General features: G+C 64.8%; 1 protein-coding gene across 1 annotated transcript in view; it reads right to left on the bottom strand.

Moving 5' to 3' along the window:
- Positions 1-16,191, bottom strand: part of HYDIN (HYDIN axonemal central pair apparatus protein) — a 130,497-nt gene that overhangs the window by 18,001 nt on the left and 96,305 nt on the right. Inside the window, exons 39-49 of the mRNA XM_068168409.1 lie at positions 14,848-15,189; positions 13,492-13,684; positions 11,752-11,860; positions 10,932-11,195; positions 7,293-7,435; positions 6,355-6,573; positions 5,399-5,559; positions 3,398-3,498; positions 2,490-2,736; positions 1,919-2,116; positions 223-361 (exon numbers count right to left, since the gene is read on the bottom strand). Coding sequence (XP_068024510.1) covers positions 223-361; positions 1,919-2,116; positions 2,490-2,736; positions 3,398-3,498; positions 5,399-5,559; positions 6,355-6,573; positions 7,293-7,435; positions 10,932-11,195; positions 11,752-11,860; positions 13,492-13,684; positions 14,848-15,189 — 2,116 coding nt within the window. The remainder of the gene's footprint in view (positions 1-222; positions 362-1,918; positions 2,117-2,489; positions 2,737-3,397; positions 3,499-5,398; positions 5,560-6,354; positions 6,574-7,292; positions 7,436-10,931; positions 11,196-11,751; positions 11,861-13,491; positions 13,685-14,847; positions 15,190-16,191) is intronic.

Below are 16,191 nucleotides of genomic sequence, written 5' to 3'. Positions count from 1 at the left end.
GGGAGACAGAGGCAAGGCTTGGGCTCAGTCCTGGGCTCAGTAGAACTTCTTCCTCACAGCCAATCTCAGTCTCCCCACTTCCAGTCTTGCTCCCTCCCCTCCAGACCCCTGGCAGCCTTCAGCAGTCCCTTTCCCTCCCACTGCAGCCCTGGGGTTGAGCTGGGACCCCCCAGCAGCTGCAGCCATGGCAGAGCTGTGCCCTGCACCGTGCCCTGCACCCACCTCTGCTTTCTGGCCTGGCTGGATCTGTCCTCTCTGCAGCAGGCAGGAGAAAGCCACTTCTGCTGGGGGGGCTGCAGGGTCCTGGCAGCTCCACAGGAAGGAAAAGGCAGAGCTGGTGGGGTTCAAAACCAGGAAGGTCCTGGGAATGCAAAGCAAAGAGAGGACTCCTGAGCTGCTGCTGGGAGGTGAAGGACTCTGCCCTGAAGCAGACTCCAGGCACTGCCAGTCCTGGACAAGCAGCTGGGAGGAGATCTCTGCTCCAGGGGACAGCACTTGGGAGCACAAAGACTTCCCCCTGCCCCCTAGGGGCCCTCTGGGGCTCTCAGGAGCCTGCAAAGAAATCAGGCAAGAGCAGAAGCCAACTCTTGCATCTTCTGCTGTGGCTGCCTCCTCCTCCTCACTGTGGAGGAGGATGAGCAGCAGCAGCTGGCAGGACAGCAGTGCTGAAGCCCTCCAGAGGCACAACTCACTGAAGCTGAGCTTTAAATGCAGGCAACCCTCAAGGGGCAGTGAGGGTACAGCTTGTGCAGAGCAAATCACTTCATGGACCCATGGGATGGGTTGGCTTGGAAGGGACCTCCAAGATCATTCACTTCCCAGCCCCCTGCCACGGGCAGGGACCCCTCCCCCCAGCCCAGGCTGCTCAAGGCCTCATCCAGCCTGGTCCTCAGCACCTCCAGCCAGGGGGCAGCCACAGCCTCCCTGGGCAGCCTCTGCCAGGCTCTCCCCAGCCTCACTGCCAACCATTCCTTCCTCCTCTCCACTCTCCCTCTGCCCTCTCCCAGCTCCAAGCCATTCTCCCTGCTCCTGCCACTCCCAGCCCTTGCCCACAGTCCCTCCCCAGCTCTCCTGGAGCCCTTCAGCTCCTGCAAGGTTGCTCTGAGCTCTGCCTGCAGCCTTCTCTCCTGCAGGCTGCACAGCCCCAACCCTCCCAGCCTGGCCCCACAGGGGAGGCTCTGCAGCCTCTCAGCATCTCTGGGGCCTCCTCTGGAGCCTCTGCAGCAGCTCCAGGTCCTCCTTGTGCTGGGGGCCCCAGAGCTGGAGGCAGTGCTGCAGGTGGGGGCTGAGCAGAGCAGAGCAGAGGGGCAGAATCCCCTCCCTGTGCTGCTGCTCTCCCTGCTCTGGCTGCAGCTCAGCACTCAGCTGGCTCTGAGCTGCCAGGGACCACTGCTGGCTCCTGGGCACTTTGCCACCCCCTGGCACCCCCAAGGCCTTCTCCTGCAGGCTGCTCTCAGCCACTTCTGCCCCAGCCTGGCTCTGTGCTTGGCACTGCCCTCAGCCAGCTGCAGGACCTTGCCCTTGGCTTTGTTGGCCTTGAGGAGCTTGGCTTGGGCTGAGCTCTGCAGCCTGCCCAGGCCCCTCTGGATGGATCCTTCCCTCCCCTGTGCCAGCAGCACCACACAGCTTGGTGCCAGCTGCAGCCCTGCCGGGGGTAGGCTCAATTCCAAATGGCCTTAAAAGGCTTTTCCAACCCAGATGAGTCCCTGAGGTTCTCTCAGACTGTCCAGGTCTTGATGGAGGAAGGGATAAGAGGACAAAACCAATTGTCCATCACTGCCCAGCGGCCTCCAGCCCCTGAGGGGAGGCCAAGTGGCAGCAGATTCACAGACAAGGGACACCAGGGGCTGGGGGCTTGGCAGAGGGCTCAGGGGGTGAGTGGGAGAGGGTCAGGAGGAGAAGCCAAGCCCACACCCACCTGCTCCTCCTGCAGCCCACTCCAACTGCTGCAAACTCCACCACTCTGCTGCTGGGATGTGGCTCCTGCAGCTGGGGGCACAGCCCCCTGGCAGTGCTGCACTCAGAGGCTTCCAGCTCGATGTGGTAGCTGACTGCAAGGCTCCTGCCCTTCACAGCCACCTCTGGGCCCTTCTGACCTGGCTTCAGGTTAGGAATCCTGGGGAGGAAGGGACTGGCATGAGCCAGGGGAATGTTTCCAGCCAGCCTGCTGCTTCTCTGCCTCCTTGGCCAGCTGAAGGAGGCCAAGCTGACCCCCAGGGGCTAGCTGGGCCCCAGAGAGCCTTCCTGCATCTCTCCTTCCAGATGCTGCAGCCCTCCAGCAGCTTCCTCTTTCATTCCAGGTCTTGCCCCAGGGTCTCCACAGCTGCTTCTAACCAAGGCTGAGAGACTTCTTTGCTCTTCCCTGATGGTTTCTGCTGCATCTCTTGGCCTGGCTGGCTCCAGGGCCTCACTCCCACACCCCCAACCACAGGCAGTCCCAGAGGTCCCCAGCAGCAGCAGGAGCTGGAAGGGGCCTGGGCAATGCTCACCTGCAGAGCATCCTGCTCTGGAAGTGCCCAACTGCCAGTGGGGAGAACTTCAGCTGAAAGAGCTGCTCCTGCCCTGCAGGGATGGAGCCACGGTGGGGCTCGATGGAGAAGGTTGGGGTGGCACTGGTGGGCTCCAGGGAGGAGCTCAGGGTGGAGGACAGCTGCCCTGGAGCATGGCCCAGCTGGCTCAGGCAGGGGCTGGACTGGAGTGACACAGAGGAACCAGCAGTGGAGGAAAGGAGATCCCCTGGGGGAAGGAAGAGGTTGGGATCACAGCCCTGGTGTGCTTGGAAGAGACCTTTAAGTTCATTGCTCCAAGCCAGAGCCCAGCCCTGCCAGGGCACCACCAGCCCCTGGCCCTCAGCACCACAGCTCCAGCCATGGAGACCCCACCACTGCCCTGGGCAGCCTGGGCCAGGCCTTGGCAGCCTCCTGGCACACCTTGAGGCCATTTCCCCTTGGCCTGTCCCTTGCTCCCTGGGAGCAGAGCCCAACCCCAGCTGGCTGCAGCCTCCTCCCAGGGAGCTGCAGAGAGCAAGGAGGTCTCCCTCAGCCTCCTCTGCCCCACACCAACCCCCCCCCCCCCCCAGCTCCCTCATCTGCTCCTCCCCAGCCCTCTCCCCCAGACCCTTCCCCACCTTCCTTGCCCTTCCCTGGCCCTGCTGCAGCTCCTCAGGCTCCTGCTGGCAGTCAGGAGCCCAGAACCGTGCCCAGGGCTCAAGCTGAGGCCTCCCCAGTGCCCATTCCAGGGGCCCCATCCCTGCCCTGCTCCTGCTGCCCACCCCAAGATGACTGCAGAGGGCTGAGTAAGCAATGGATGTTTGGGGGAGCAGGGGCTTGGTCCTCTCCCCAGCCCTCAGCTGGCAGAGCCAGGCAGGCCCAGGTGCCACACAGAGCCAGGCCCTCACCCTCCAGCAGCTCCTCAGGGCAGCTCCCTGCCCTCTGCTGCTCCACAGCCTCCATCCAGCTGTACTCCAGGGCCACACTGCCTGTGTTGGAGAGTGGGAAACTGGAAAGCAAGGAGGAGGAATGAAAAGCTGCAGCAAGACAAAGGCAGCAGAGGTCTGGCAGTGTCTGGGGGGCTCCTGGCACCTCTCTGCTTGTGCCCAGGGGCAGCTTCTCCCCCAGCCAGCTCCATTGCTGCTCTGGGCTGCCCCAGGAGCAAAGGGCAGATGTGGTGCCCAGGAGATGAAAGCCAAAGGCCTTCTGCTTCGGCATCCCTTGGGCTGCAGGCTCAGCCCCAGAGGAGCTGGAGCTGCTCTGCGCACGCAGCAGGGAGAGCCTCTTGGCGGAGCTCCTCCTCGCTGCATGCGGGCAGAGGATGCCAAGCACAAGGCGGAGCAGCTGCCGGCCGCCGAGCAGCCCGGGGGCAGCCGGGGTCTGGCTCGGGGCGAGGCGGAAGCCTTCCGAGGCGGTCGCCCAGGCAGGCGCCGGGGCAGGGCAGCCCCCGGCAGGGCCCCCGGGGCCGGGCGACGGCAGCTGCCCTGCCGCTTCCCCCGCAGCCCGGTTCCGAGCCGCTACAGCTTCAGGACCGGCAGCCGGGGCCGCCGCGGCCGGCAGCTCCTCTGGAGCGCGGGAGGCTGCTCCCTGCCCGCCCGGCGGCGGCGGCCGGCAGCCCGCGGCGGCAGCACCGAGGACAGAGCCTCCCGCGGCGCCGCCGCCGCCCCCCCGGGCCGCCCCCTGCGGCCGCCGAGCATGGAGCTGCGCCCGGGCCAGAGCGCCGAGGTGCCGCTGGAAGGCTGCTCCCCGGCTCCCCAGGTGAGGTCTGCCCCCAAAGGGCTGAGCCGGCCCCCGGCAGATCGCTGCCGCTGCGGGCAGCAGGGGGGATCCTGCCCCTGGGCTCTGCTCTGCCCCCACCCCCAGCCCTGCCTCCAGCTCTGCTGGCCCCAGCAGGAGGAGGCCACAGAGCTGTGGAGGGAGGCCAGGGGAGGCCACAGAGATGCTGCCAGGGCTGGAGCAGCTCTGCTGGGAGCAGGGCCTCTCCAGGTCCCTCTGGATGGATCCCTTCCCCCCAGCCTCTCCAGGTCCCCCTGGATGGATCCTTTCCCCCAGCCTCTCCAGGTCCCTCTGGATGGATCCCTTCCCCCCAGGTCCCGCTGGATGGATCCCTTCCCCCCAGCCTCTCCAGGTCCCTCTGGATGGATCCCTTCCCCCCAGCCTCTCCAGGTCCCTCTGGATGGATCCCTTCCCCCCAGGTCCCCCTGGATGGATCCCTTCCCCCCAGCCTCTCCAGGTCCCTCTGGATGGATCCCTTCCCCCCAGCCTCTCCAGGTCCCTCTGGAGGGATCCCTTCCCCCCAGCTTGGTGTCAGCCACACCACACAGCTTGGTGCTGAGGCTGCCTCTGTCCATGCCAACCAAGCCTGGTGCCAGTGCTGATCCCTGAGGGACTCCACTTGTCCCTGGCTCCGTTTGGCCATGCCCCCTGGACAGCCACTCTCTGGGAGCAGCCCTCAAGCCAGTTTTGAACCCTCTGGGTTCTCCATCCATCAATCCCATACTTCCCCAGCAGGATGGTGGCCACCACCTCCTGCTTGGCTTTGTGGGGCCCCATGTGGGGCAGGCAGCCAGGGCTTGGAGAGGATGAAGCAAGAACTGATTCCTTTCAGGTGGGACTGAAAGCACAGCCCTGGGAAGGACTCAGGTCCACATCAGGACCTCTCCAGGCCCTGAGCTTTGTGTGGAAGCTGAATCTTGGGAGCCAGCAGGCAGCAGCAGCCCCCTGCAAGGCTCAGCAGCCTTGGTGAGAGACTCACAAGGGGGCCAAGCAATAAAATCACATCAGTGCCACCCTGGCTGGCACAGGGCAGAGGGCAAAGCAGAGCCCCCAGAGAGCACAGCAGAGCTGCAGGGAAGCAGGCACTGGGGCAGCTCCCACTGGCAGGTCCCTGCCTGGCCTCCAGCACGCACCTGAAGGTCCTGGTGTGGAAGAGGAAGGTGTCCTGGAAGTCCACCACAGCTGTGTCCAGCTGGAACTCAGCATAGGCAACCACAGCACTGAGAAGCAGCTGCAGCTCAGAGCTGCTGCCCCCCAGGACGCTGTGAGCTGGCTCTGCCCTGGGCCCCAGCACCTGCAGGGAGCAGAGGAGAGGCACTGGGAGAGCCTGGGAAGCCTCTCATGGATCCATGCAGGGGCTTGGGTTGGAAGGGGCCCAGCTCCACTGCTGTGCTGCTCAGCCAGAGCTGTGCAGGGAGGGGGCAGAGGGAGAGGAGAGCTGCAGGAGCCCAGCAGAGCTGAGCAGCTCAGGGCAGCCTGGGCCTGGCTGCCATGGCTCCAGGGAATGGGTTTGGGCTGGAAGGGACCTCCAAGATCCTTTGGTTCCAACCCCCTGCCATGGGCAGGGACCCCTCCCCCAGCCCAGGCTGCTCAAGGCCTCATCCAGCCTGGTCCTGAGCACCTCCAGGCATGGGACAGCCACAGCCTCCCTGGGCAGCCTGTGCCAGGCTCTCCCCAGCCTCCCTGCCAACCATTCCTTCCTCCTCTCCACTCTCCCTCTGCCCTCTCCCAGCTCCAAGCCATTCTCCCTGCTCCTGGCACTCCCAGCCCTTGCCCACAGTCCCTCCCCAGCTCTCCTGGAGCCCTTCAGCTCCTGCAAGGTTGCTCTGAGCTCTGCCTGCAGCCTTCTCTCCTGCAGGCTGCACAGCCCCAACCCTCCCAGCCTGGCTCTGGCTCTGCAGCCTCTCAGCATCTCTGTGGCCTCCTCTGGAGCCTCTGCAGCAGCTCCAGGGCAGAGGGGCAGAATCCTCTCCTCCTGCTGGCCAAGGCCAACCATCAGCCCTGGGAGTCTGTCTCCAGCTTTCCTTTGCTTCCAGCTCTGCTGGTTTGGCAAATTCACTGTTGGGGGGCTGGGAGATGTGTTTCTCACCTTCCTCTTGCCAGGCCAGCTGGCACCTGGGGCCCTGGGGGCATCCACCCACTGCGGGGCAGCCAGGCGGTCGTCCCAGTCGGGCACCTGCTCTGCTGGCAGCTGGAAGCAGATCCTGGACACCTGGCACTTCACAGGGTACCTCCTGAAGGTGGCTGCAATGTCTGACTTCAAGGTCACTCTGATGTCCTTGGCACAGCCAGCATGGAGGTGTCCCACCTGGGGAGAACCACAGAGCCAAGACCAAGCTGGGGGCCCCCAGCAAGGCCAGAAGGGACAGCAGAGGGCTTGGGGTGCTGGGCACCTGTGCCAGCAGCTTCCCTCCCTGGAGCAAAGGCTGGGAGCCCTGGGGCTGAGAGCCTGGAGCTGAGCAGCCCCAGAGGGCAGCTGAGCAATGCTCAGCAAGACCTAAAGGAGCTGTGGGGGGCAAGAGGCTGGGGCCAGGCTCTGCTCAGGGGTGCCCAGGGCCAGGACAAGGGGCAGAGGGCACAGACTGGCACCCAGGAGGAGAAAGTTGTTTGGGGTGAGGCTGCTGGAGGCCTGGAGCAGGCTGCTCAGAGAGGTTGTGGAGTCTCCTGGTGTGGAGAGCTTCCAACCCCCCCTGGGCACTGTGCCCCTGGGCATTGTGCTGTGGGTGCCCTGCTGGAGCAGGGGGCTGGAGTGGGTGATGCCCAGAGGTCCCTTCCCACACAACCCCCCCGCTGGGATCCTGTGAGTCTGCTTCTTCCTGAGCGTTTCTGTGGGGTCTGCAGAGGAGCTGCCACCTCCCCCAGCCTGCAGCCTCCCCTGGGGCTGAGCCCTGCCCAGGGGCTGCCATCTCCCGGGGGGCACCCACGGGGCTCCCACTGCTCTGCCTCTGTGCTGGCTTGCTCAGCGGCTGCTGGGAGGCTGCCAGGCAGGCTGTGGGCGGCAGGGAAGGCAGAGAGAGCCAGGCTCACCTGGGGGGAGAAGCGGAAGGGGGCCGCGGGCAGCCAGCGGAAGCGCAGAGCCTGCCCCCTGCTGCGGTTGGTGAGGGTGAAGGTGGCGGTGCAGGGGGTGCCCACGGCACAGTCCCCGAGCTGGATGTGATCCCCTGGGGCAGCTGCTGGCAAGGAGAGCAAGAGCTGAAGCCCACCTGCTGCCCCCTCACACCAGGGACTCGGGGGTGCCCTCTGCCCGCTCCCAGCCTCCCCCCCGGGCAGGGCTGGGGCAGGGCTGGGGCAGGGCTGGGGCAGGGCTGCAAACCTGCTGAGCCTGGGCCAGCCCTGCCCTGCCACAAGGTGAGCCCAGCTGTGGAGGGTCCTGTTCCCTGCTCCCCCTGAGCCTCTCCTCTGCCCCTCAGTGCTGTCCTGCTCCCCCTGAGCCTCTCGTCTTACCCTCAGTGCTGTCCTGCCCCCTGCTCCCCCTGAGCCTCTCCTCTTCCCCTCAGTGCTGTCCTGCTCCCCCTGAGCCTCTCGTCTTACCCTCAGTGCTGTCCTGCCCCCTGCTCCCCCTGAGCCTCTCCTCTTCCCCTCAGTGCTGTCCTGCTCCCTGCTCCCCTGAGCCTCTCCTCTTCCCCTCAGTGCTGTCCTGCTCCCTGCTCCCCCTGAGCCTCTCCTCTTCCCCTCAGTGCTGTCCTGCTCCCCCTGAGCCTCTCCTCTTCCCCTCAGTGCTGTCCTGCTCCCTGCTCCCCCTGAGCCTCTCCTCTTCCCCTCAGTGCTGTCCTGCTCCCTGCTCCCCTGAGCCTCTCCTCTTCCCCTCAGTGCTGTCCTGTTCCCTGCTCCCCCTGAGCCTCTCCTCTTCCCCTCAGTGCTGTCCTGTTCCCTGCTCCCCTGAGCCTCTCCTCTTACCCTCAGTGCTGTCCTGCTCCCCCTGAGCCTCTCCTCTTCCCCTCAGTGCTGTCCTGCTCCCCCTGAGCCTCTCCTCTTCCCCTCAGTGCTGTCCTGCTCCCCCTGAGCCTCTCCTCTTACCCTAAGTGCTGTCCTGCTCCCTGCTCCCCGTGAGCCTCTCCTCTTCCCCTCAGTGCTGTCCTGCTCCCTGCTCCCCTGAGCCTCTCCTCTGCCCCTCAGTGCTGTCCTGTTCCCTGCTCCCCTGAGCCTCTCCTCTTACCCTCAGTGCTGTCCTGCTCCCTGCTCCCCCTGAGCCTCTCCTCTTCCCCTCAGTGCTGTCCTGCTCCCTGCTCCCCTGAGCCTCTCCTCTGCCCCTCAGTGCTGTCCTGTTCCCTGCTCCCCCTGAGCCTCTCCTCTTACCCTCAGTGCTGTCCTGCTCCCTGCTCCCCCTGAGCCTCTCCTCTTACCCTCAGTGCTGTCCTGCTCCCTGCTCCCCCTGAGCCTCTCCTCTTCCCCTCAGTGCTGTCCTGCTCCCTGCTCCCCTGAGCCTCTCCTCTGCCCCTCAGTGCTGTCCTGTTCCCTGCTCCCCTGAGCCTCTCCTCTTACCCTCAGTGCTGTCCTGCTCCCCCTGAGCCTCTCCTCTTCCCCTCAGTGCTGTCCTGCTCCCCCTGAGCCTCTCCTCTTCCCCTCAGTGCTGTCCTGCTCCCCCTGAGCCTCTCCTCTTACCCTCAGTGCTGTCCTGCTCCCTGCTCCCCCTGAGCCTCTCCTCTTCCCCTCAGTGCTGTCCTGCTCCCCTGAGCCTCTCCTCTTCCCCTCAGTGCTGTCCTGCTCCCTGCTCCCCTGAGCCTCTCCTCTGCCCCTCAGTGCTGTCCTGTTCCCTGCTCCCCCTGAGCCTCTCCTCTTCCCCTCAGTGCTGTCCTGCTCCCTGCTCCCCGTGAGCCTCTCCTCTTCCCCTCAGTGCTGTCCTGCTCCCTGCTCCCCTGAGCCTCTCCTCTTACCCTCAGTGCTGTCCTGCTCCCTGCTCCCCCTGAGCCTCTCCTCTTCCCCTCAGTGCTGTCCTGCTCCCTGCTCCCCTGAGCCTCTCCTCTGCCCCTCAGTGCTGTCCTGTTCCCTGCTCCCCCTGAGCCTCTCCTCTTCCCCTCAGTGCTGTCCTGCTCCCTGCTCCCCTGAGCCTCTCCTCTGCCCCTCAGTGCTGTCCTGTTCCCTGCTCCCCTGAGCCTCTCCTCTTACCCTCAGTGCTGTCCTGCTCCCTGCTCCCCGTGAGCCTCTCCTCTTCCCCTCAGTGCTGTCCTGCTCCCTGCTCCCCTGAGCCTCTCCTCTTACCCTCAGTGCTGTCCTGCTCCCTGCTCCCCCTGAGCCTCTCCTCTTCCCCTCAGTGCTGTCCTGCTCCCTGCTCCCCTGAGCCTCTCCTCTTACCCTCAGTGCTGTCCTGCTCCCTGCTCCCCCTGAGCCTCTCCTCTTCCCCTCAGTGCTGTCCTGCTCCCTGCTCCCCTGAGCCTCTCCTCTGCCCCTCAGTGCTGTCCTGTTCCCTGCTCCCCCTGAGCCTCTCCTCTTCCCCTCAGTGCTGTCCTGCTCCCTGCTCCCCTGAGCCTCTCCTCTGCCCCTCAGTGCTGTCCTGTTCCCTGCTCCCCTGAGCCTCTCCTCTTACCCTCAGTGCTGTCCTGCTCCCTGCTCCCCCTGAGCCTCTCCTCTTCCCCTCAGTGCTGTCCTGCTCCCTGCTCCCCTGAGCCTCTCCTCTGCCCCTCAGTGCTGTCCTGTTCCCTGCTCCCCCTGAGCCTCTCCTCTTACCCTCAGTGCTGTCCTGCTCCCTGCTCCCCCTGAGCCTCTCCTCTTACCCTCAGTGCTGTCCTGCTCCCTGCTCCCCTGAGCCTCTCCTCTTCCCCTCAGTGCTGTCCTGCTCCCTGCTCCCCTGAGCCTCTCCTCTGCCCCTCAGTGCTGTCCTGTTCCCTGCTCCCCTGAGCCTCTCCTCTTACCCTCAGTGCTGTCCTGCTCCCCCTGAGCCTCTCCTCTTCCCCTCAGTGCTGTCCTGCTCCCCCTGAGCCTCTCCTCTTCCCCTCAGTGCTGTCCTGCTCCCCCTGAGCCTCTCCTCTTACCCTCAGTGCTGTCCTGCTCCCTGCTCCCCTGAGCCTCTCCTCTTCCCCTCAGTGCTGTCCTGCTCCCTGCTCCCCTGAGCCTCTCCTCTGCCCCTCAGTGCTGTCCTGTTCCCTGCTCCCCCTGAGCCTCTCCTCTTACCCTCAGTGCTGTCCTGCTCCCTGCTCCCCCTGAGCCTCTCCTCTTACCCTCAGTGCTGTCCTGCTCCCTGCTCCCCCTGAGCCTCTCCTCTTCCCCTCAGTGCTGTCCTGCTCCCTGCTCCCCTGAGCCTCTCCTCTGCCCCTCAGTGCTGTCCTGTTCCCTGCTCCCCTGAGCCTCTCCTCTTACCCTCAGTGCTGTCCTGCTCCCTGCTCCCCCTGAGCCTCTCCTCTTCCCCTCAGTGCTGTCCTGCTCCCTGCTCCCCTGAGCCTCTCCTCTGCCCCTCAGTGCTGTCCTGTTCCCTGCTCCCCTGAGCCTCTCCTCTTCCCCTCAGTGCTGTCCTGTTCCCTGCTCCCCCTGAGCCTCTCCTCTTCCCCTCAGTGCTGTCCTGCTCCCTGCTCCCCCTGAGCCTCTCCTCTTCCCCTCAGTGCTGTCCTGCTCCCTGCTCCCCTGAGCCTCTCCTCTGCCCCTCAGTGCTGTCCTGTTCCCTGCTCCCCTGAGCCTCTCCTCTTCCCCTCAGTGCTGTCCTGTTCCCTGCTCCCCCTGAGCCTCTCCTCTTACCCTCAGTGCTGTCCTCCTCCAGGCTGCTCTCAGGGAGGTTCTGCTCCTCCCTCTCTGCCCCCAGCCCCGGGATGTTGTCCAGGGTGCAGTCGTCTTGGTGGCCTTCCCCCAGCAGCCTGATGGTGGTCTCCTCGTAGGGGTTGTGCAGCACGGAGAGTTGGAGCTTGCCCTCCAGGCGCTGGGGCAGGGTGGGTTTGAAGCCCACCTCCAGCTCTGCTGCCTGCCCCTGCTGCAGGAGCAGGGAAGCAGTGTGGAGCCTCCTCCCTGCACAGAGAAGGACCCCAGGGGCAGGTGAGGCACAGGAAACGTTCTGATGGCCACAAGAGGAAGGAGAGCTCGAAGCCCAGCTGCCCGAGCACAGCCTGCTCCCCCGAGGCTTCCAGAGCCTCCTCCTGAGTCCACAGGGCTGTGCCACCGCCAGGACCGGCCCTGGGAGCTGTCCTAAGCTCAGCTCAGCGCTCAGCTCTGGCTCCAGCTGCAGCCAGCCAGCTCCTGCCTCAAGCAGGACTGAGTCAGAGACTGCTTTGGGCTTCTGCTGGCTGTGGGCTCAGGGGCTGGTGGCTGCCCCACACATGCAGACCCCAGATGCTCCACTGCAGTGCTGACAGCTCCCCAGGACCCAACCCCACCATGTCCAGAGGCATGGAAACACTTCCTGCAGCTGGCTAGGAGGAAACCAACCCTGCAAGGAGTCCATCTGCAAAGCCAGGGGGCCAGAGAGCCCCAGGGCACCAACTGTGGCCAGCACCTGGCTGCTGCTTGCCAAGCCAGGCCAGGAGCAGGCCAGAAACCCTCCCTGGGTCAAGGCTGATGACTTCACCTCCTCCAGCAGAGTCCTCCTGCATGCCCACACCTTGGTAGAGGCATTTTGTGCTGGGCTTAGCTTTCAAGAAGAAAGATCCCTCCTCATCCAGCAGGTCCAGCAGCACCTGGCAAGAGAGCAGCACCACACTGGGGTGGGCAAAGGATGGCACCAGGGCAGAGCCCACACTGCTGTGTGACACCAAGGGAAGCCCAGAGTGCTGCTTCCCCTTCCAACACAGCTCTGGGCACAAGGCTGAAGTGGAACCAGGCCTAACCCAAGGGTCCCAGAGGCACTGGGAGGTGCTGGCAACAGGAGCAGGCAGGACAGGGAGGACCAAAGTGATGAGCAGAGCCTAAAGAAACTACAACTGAGATGAATTAGAGCCTGGAGAAACACAATCAGTGCAGCTGCACAGCTGGCACTGGGCTGGCAGGGAGCCCCCAAGGGCCTCCTGGCCAAGCCCTGCAGGCAGCAGGGACAGCTCCAGCTGCAGCAGGCTGCCCAGGGACACAGCCAGGCTGAGCTGCAAGGGCTGCAGGGATGGAGCCTCCACCACCTCCCTGGGCAGCCTGGGCCAGGCTCTCCCCAGCCTCCCTCTGCACAACTTCCTCCTCAGCTCCAACCTAACTCTGCCCTGCTCCAGCTCCAAACCATTGCCCCTGGGCCTAGCCCCACAGCCCCTTCTGAGCAGTCCCTCCCCAGCCTGCCTGCAGCTGCCCTGCAGCTCTGCAGCTGCAGCTCTGAGCTCTGCCTGCAGCCTTCTCTCCTGCAGGCTGCACAGCCCCAGCTCTCCCAGCCTGGCCCCAGGGCAGAGGTTCTGCAGCCTCTCAGCATCTCTGGGGCCTCCTCTGGAGCCTCTCCAGCAGCTCCAGGTCTCTCTTGTGCTGGGGTCCCAGGGCTGGCCCCAGCCCTGCAGGTGAGGTCTCCCCAGAGCAGAGCAGAGGGGCAGGATCCTCTCTCTCCAGCTCTGGCCACACTGCTCTGGCTGCAGCCCAGGCTGCCCTTGGCCTCCTGTGCTGCCAGTGCCCAGTGCTGGCTCCTGTCCTGTGCTCCCCCAACCCCAGCACCCCCAAGGCCTTCCCTGCAGGGCTGCTCTCAGTCTCCTCACCCCCCAGCCTGGATTGACAATGAGGATTGCTCCAACCCAGCTGCAGAAGCTGGGGAGGGACTTTTGAGGCTGTCAGGGAGGGACAGGACTGGGGGGGATGGAGCAAAAGGAGAAGTGGGGAGCTGGAGATTGGCTGTGAGGAAGAAGTTGTTGGGCAGGAGGGTGGTGAGAGCCTGGCCCAGGCTGCCCAGGGAGGTGGTGGAAGCCTCCTGCTGATGCCTGGAGGTGTTTGCAGCCAGGCTGGAGGTGGCTGTGAGCAACCTGCTGTGGGGTGAGGTGTCCCTGCCCATGGCAGGGGCTTGGAGCTGGCTGAGCTTTGGGCTCCCTTCCAGCCCTGGCAGCTCTGGGACTGTAAGAGAGGAACCAGCACAGAACCCAAGGGTGGCTCCAGGCTGGCAGGGCCAGCAGCGGGGTTGCAAAGGGGAAGGAGGCAGCAGGGAAGGGCTGATGATGAAGACACCTTCTTGGAGGGATGTGGCTGAGCAGTGAGGCTCTGCCCACGGCTGTGCCACAGCAGCTCAGGAGGTTGCTCTCCTGTCCACCAGGGTTCGGTTTCCTTTGGGGCTTAGCACGGAGCCATGGAGCCCCCTGCCCACTCCCCACCCATACCCTCCAGCTGCTGTGCTGCTGCCTCAGCAGCTCCTCACCTGGGCAGGGACTGTGCCAGCGTTGTGCAGGACCAGGGGCAGCTTCTCCCAGGCCCCCAGGGGCAGCCTCCTGAAGAGCAGCAGAGGCTTCCCCCTCCTGTCCCTCCGCGCCGGGCGCAGGACCCTCACCTCCGGCAGCTTCCCCTCGCCGCTGATCTCAAAGCTCAGGCTCTGTGCTCTCACTGCTGCAGGGCTGCAGGAGAGGGGCAGCAGAGCCTCTGCTCACTTGCCAAGCAGGGAGGCCAGGGCCAGGTGCTGCACTTGCCCTGCCTGGGGCTCCTGGCCCCCAGGACACAGCTGCCCCTTGCCCCTCTCCCTCCCAGTGCCACCAGGGCCATTCCCAACAGGAGTCTGCTCTGCAGAGCCAGAGCCTCCCAGGGCAGCAGCAAGAAGCATTCCCCTCCGGGGAAGCAGCCATGTGGGGAGGTGGCAGCTGGCACAGAGCAGCTGGCACAGGGCAGCAGCCACGTGGGGAGGTGGCAGCTGGCACAGGGCAGCAGCCACGTGGGGAGGTGGCAGCTGGCACAGGGCAGCTGGCACAGGGCAGCAGCCACGTGGGGAAGTGGCAGCTGGCACAGGGCAGCAGCCACGTGGGGAGGTGGCAGCTGGCACAGGGCAGCTGGCACAGGGCAGCAGCCACGTGGGGAGGTGGCAGCTGGCACAGGGCAGCTGGCACAGGGGCCTGGCAGTGCTGAGGTGGGGCAGAAGCAAGGAGCATGAGCAGAGCCTGGAGAAGTGTCCAAGCAAGCAGGGACAAATCAACACGAGCACCACTGAGGGCGAAGCCCAGGGAGGCTCAGAGCAGGAACTGTTCCTCAGGGCACAAAGGGATGGATCCTGCCCCAGCCCAGCACCAGAAGGGCAGGGGAAGGGCAGGGCAGGCCCAGGAGCAGGGCTTCTCTCTCAGGATCCAGTGGCTCTTGTGGAATAGGAATTCTCCATGAAGCCCAGCAGATCCCAGCAGATCCCAGCATGGAAGGGACCTCTGGAGATCATCCAGGCCAACAGCCCTGCCCCAGGGCAGCATCTCCCAGGGCAGGGCACCCAGGAACACTTCCAGAGGGGGTTGGAAACTCTCCACAACCTCTCTGGGCAGCTTGATCCAGGCCTCCAGCAGCCTCACAGGCACAAAACTTTCCCCTCCCGTTGAGAAGCCTCCTGGCTCCCAGCTCCTTCCTGCTGTTCCTTGTCCTTGACCTCCAGAGGTCCCCTCCCAGCCTCCATCACCCAGGGACCCTCTGACTGGGTAATGCTAAGGACTCTGCTGAAGGAGCTAAGCTTCCCAGAGCCCTGCATGCTCCCAGAGGAGAGGAGCCCCCAGCAGGGTCCCCCTCTGCCCATCTGCTGGGCTGTTACCTTGTCTGGACGTCAAGGGCAGCCTCAAAAGTGCAGTGGTAGCTCTGCAGCCTCTGAGGAGTGAAGGTGACAGCAGCAAAGGCCTGGGAGCAGCTGGGCAGACACAGCCGGGCAGGATCCACCCTGAAAGCCTCCCCAGGGTGGCTGTGGAGCTGGGGACAGAGGAGGGAACAGCTCCCAGCATGATGCTGGCTCAGACACACAGGGATCAGGAGGAGCAGCACCAGGCAGCCTCTCCCTTCCTGCTGCCCTGGACAGGCTCCTTCCATAGAACCCCAGAGCTGGCAGGGCTGGCAGGGACCCCAAGGCTCAGGCAGCTCCAAGCCCCTGCCATGGGCAGGGACACCTCACCCCACAGCAGGTTGCTCACAGCCACCTCCAGCCTGGCTGCAAACACCTCCAGGCATCAGCAGGAGGCTTCCACCACCTCCCTGGGCAGCCTGGGCCAGGCTCTCACCACCCTCCTGCCCAACAGCTTCTTCCTCACAGCCAATCTCCAGCTCCCCACTTCTCCTTTTGCTCCAGCCCCCCCCAGGCCTGTCCCTCCCTGACACCCCAGAGCAGAGGGGCAGGATCCTCTCCCTCCACCTCTGGCAATGGGCACTGGCAGCTGAGCTGCCCTTGGCCTTCTGGGCTGCCTGTGTCCATTGATGGCTCCCTGTCCCAGGCCTGATTCCTGCCCCCCTCAGAGGTGTCCCAGACTCCTGTCACTCCCTCACCCCCTCCAAAGTCCCTCCCCAGCTTTCCTGCAGCTCCTGGAAGGCCACCAGAAGCTCTCCCTGGAGCCTTCTCCTCTGCAGCCTGCACAACCCCAACTCTCTCAGGCTGTGCTCAGAGCAGAGCAGCTCCAGCCCTCTGTTCAGCCTCCTGGCCCTGCTCTGGACACCTCCCAGCCCCTCCAGAGCCTTCCTGGCACAGAGGCTGCAGAGCTGGGCACAGAGCTGCAGCTGTGGGCTCAGCAGAGTGGAGCAGAGAGGCAGAATCCCCTCCCTGGCCCTGCTGGCCACACTTCTGCTGCTGCAGCCCAGGCTCTGCTTGGCTCTCTGGGCTGCAAGTGCTCAATGCCATCTCAAGAAGTGATCCCAAAGCAGTGCTGACCCTGCCCAGGGAGCTGCCATCAAGCCCAGGAGTGCTGTGAGCAGTGGGCAAGATCCCAGCACACAGAATCAGCCAGGCTGGGAAAGAGCTCAGAGCTCATCCAGCCCAACCTGGCACCCAGCACCACCCAAGCAAGCTAACCATGGCCCTGAGAGCCTCATCCAGGCTCTTGCTCAACACCCCCAGGGGTGGGGACTCCACCACCCCCCTGGGCAGCACATCCCCAGGGCCAATCTCTCTTTGTGG

The sequence above is a fragment of the Melanerpes formicivorus genome, unplaced genomic scaffold, assembly GCF_026170545.1.
Source record: "Melanerpes formicivorus ecotype bairdi unplaced genomic scaffold, bMelFor1.0.p_v2 SCAF_137, whole genome shotgun sequence".
NCBI classification, from domain to species: domain Eukaryota; kingdom Metazoa; phylum Chordata; class Aves; order Piciformes; family Picidae; genus Melanerpes; species Melanerpes formicivorus.
Note: the sequence above shows the minus strand (reverse complement) of the source record. Positions and strands in the feature narration are given on the sequence as shown.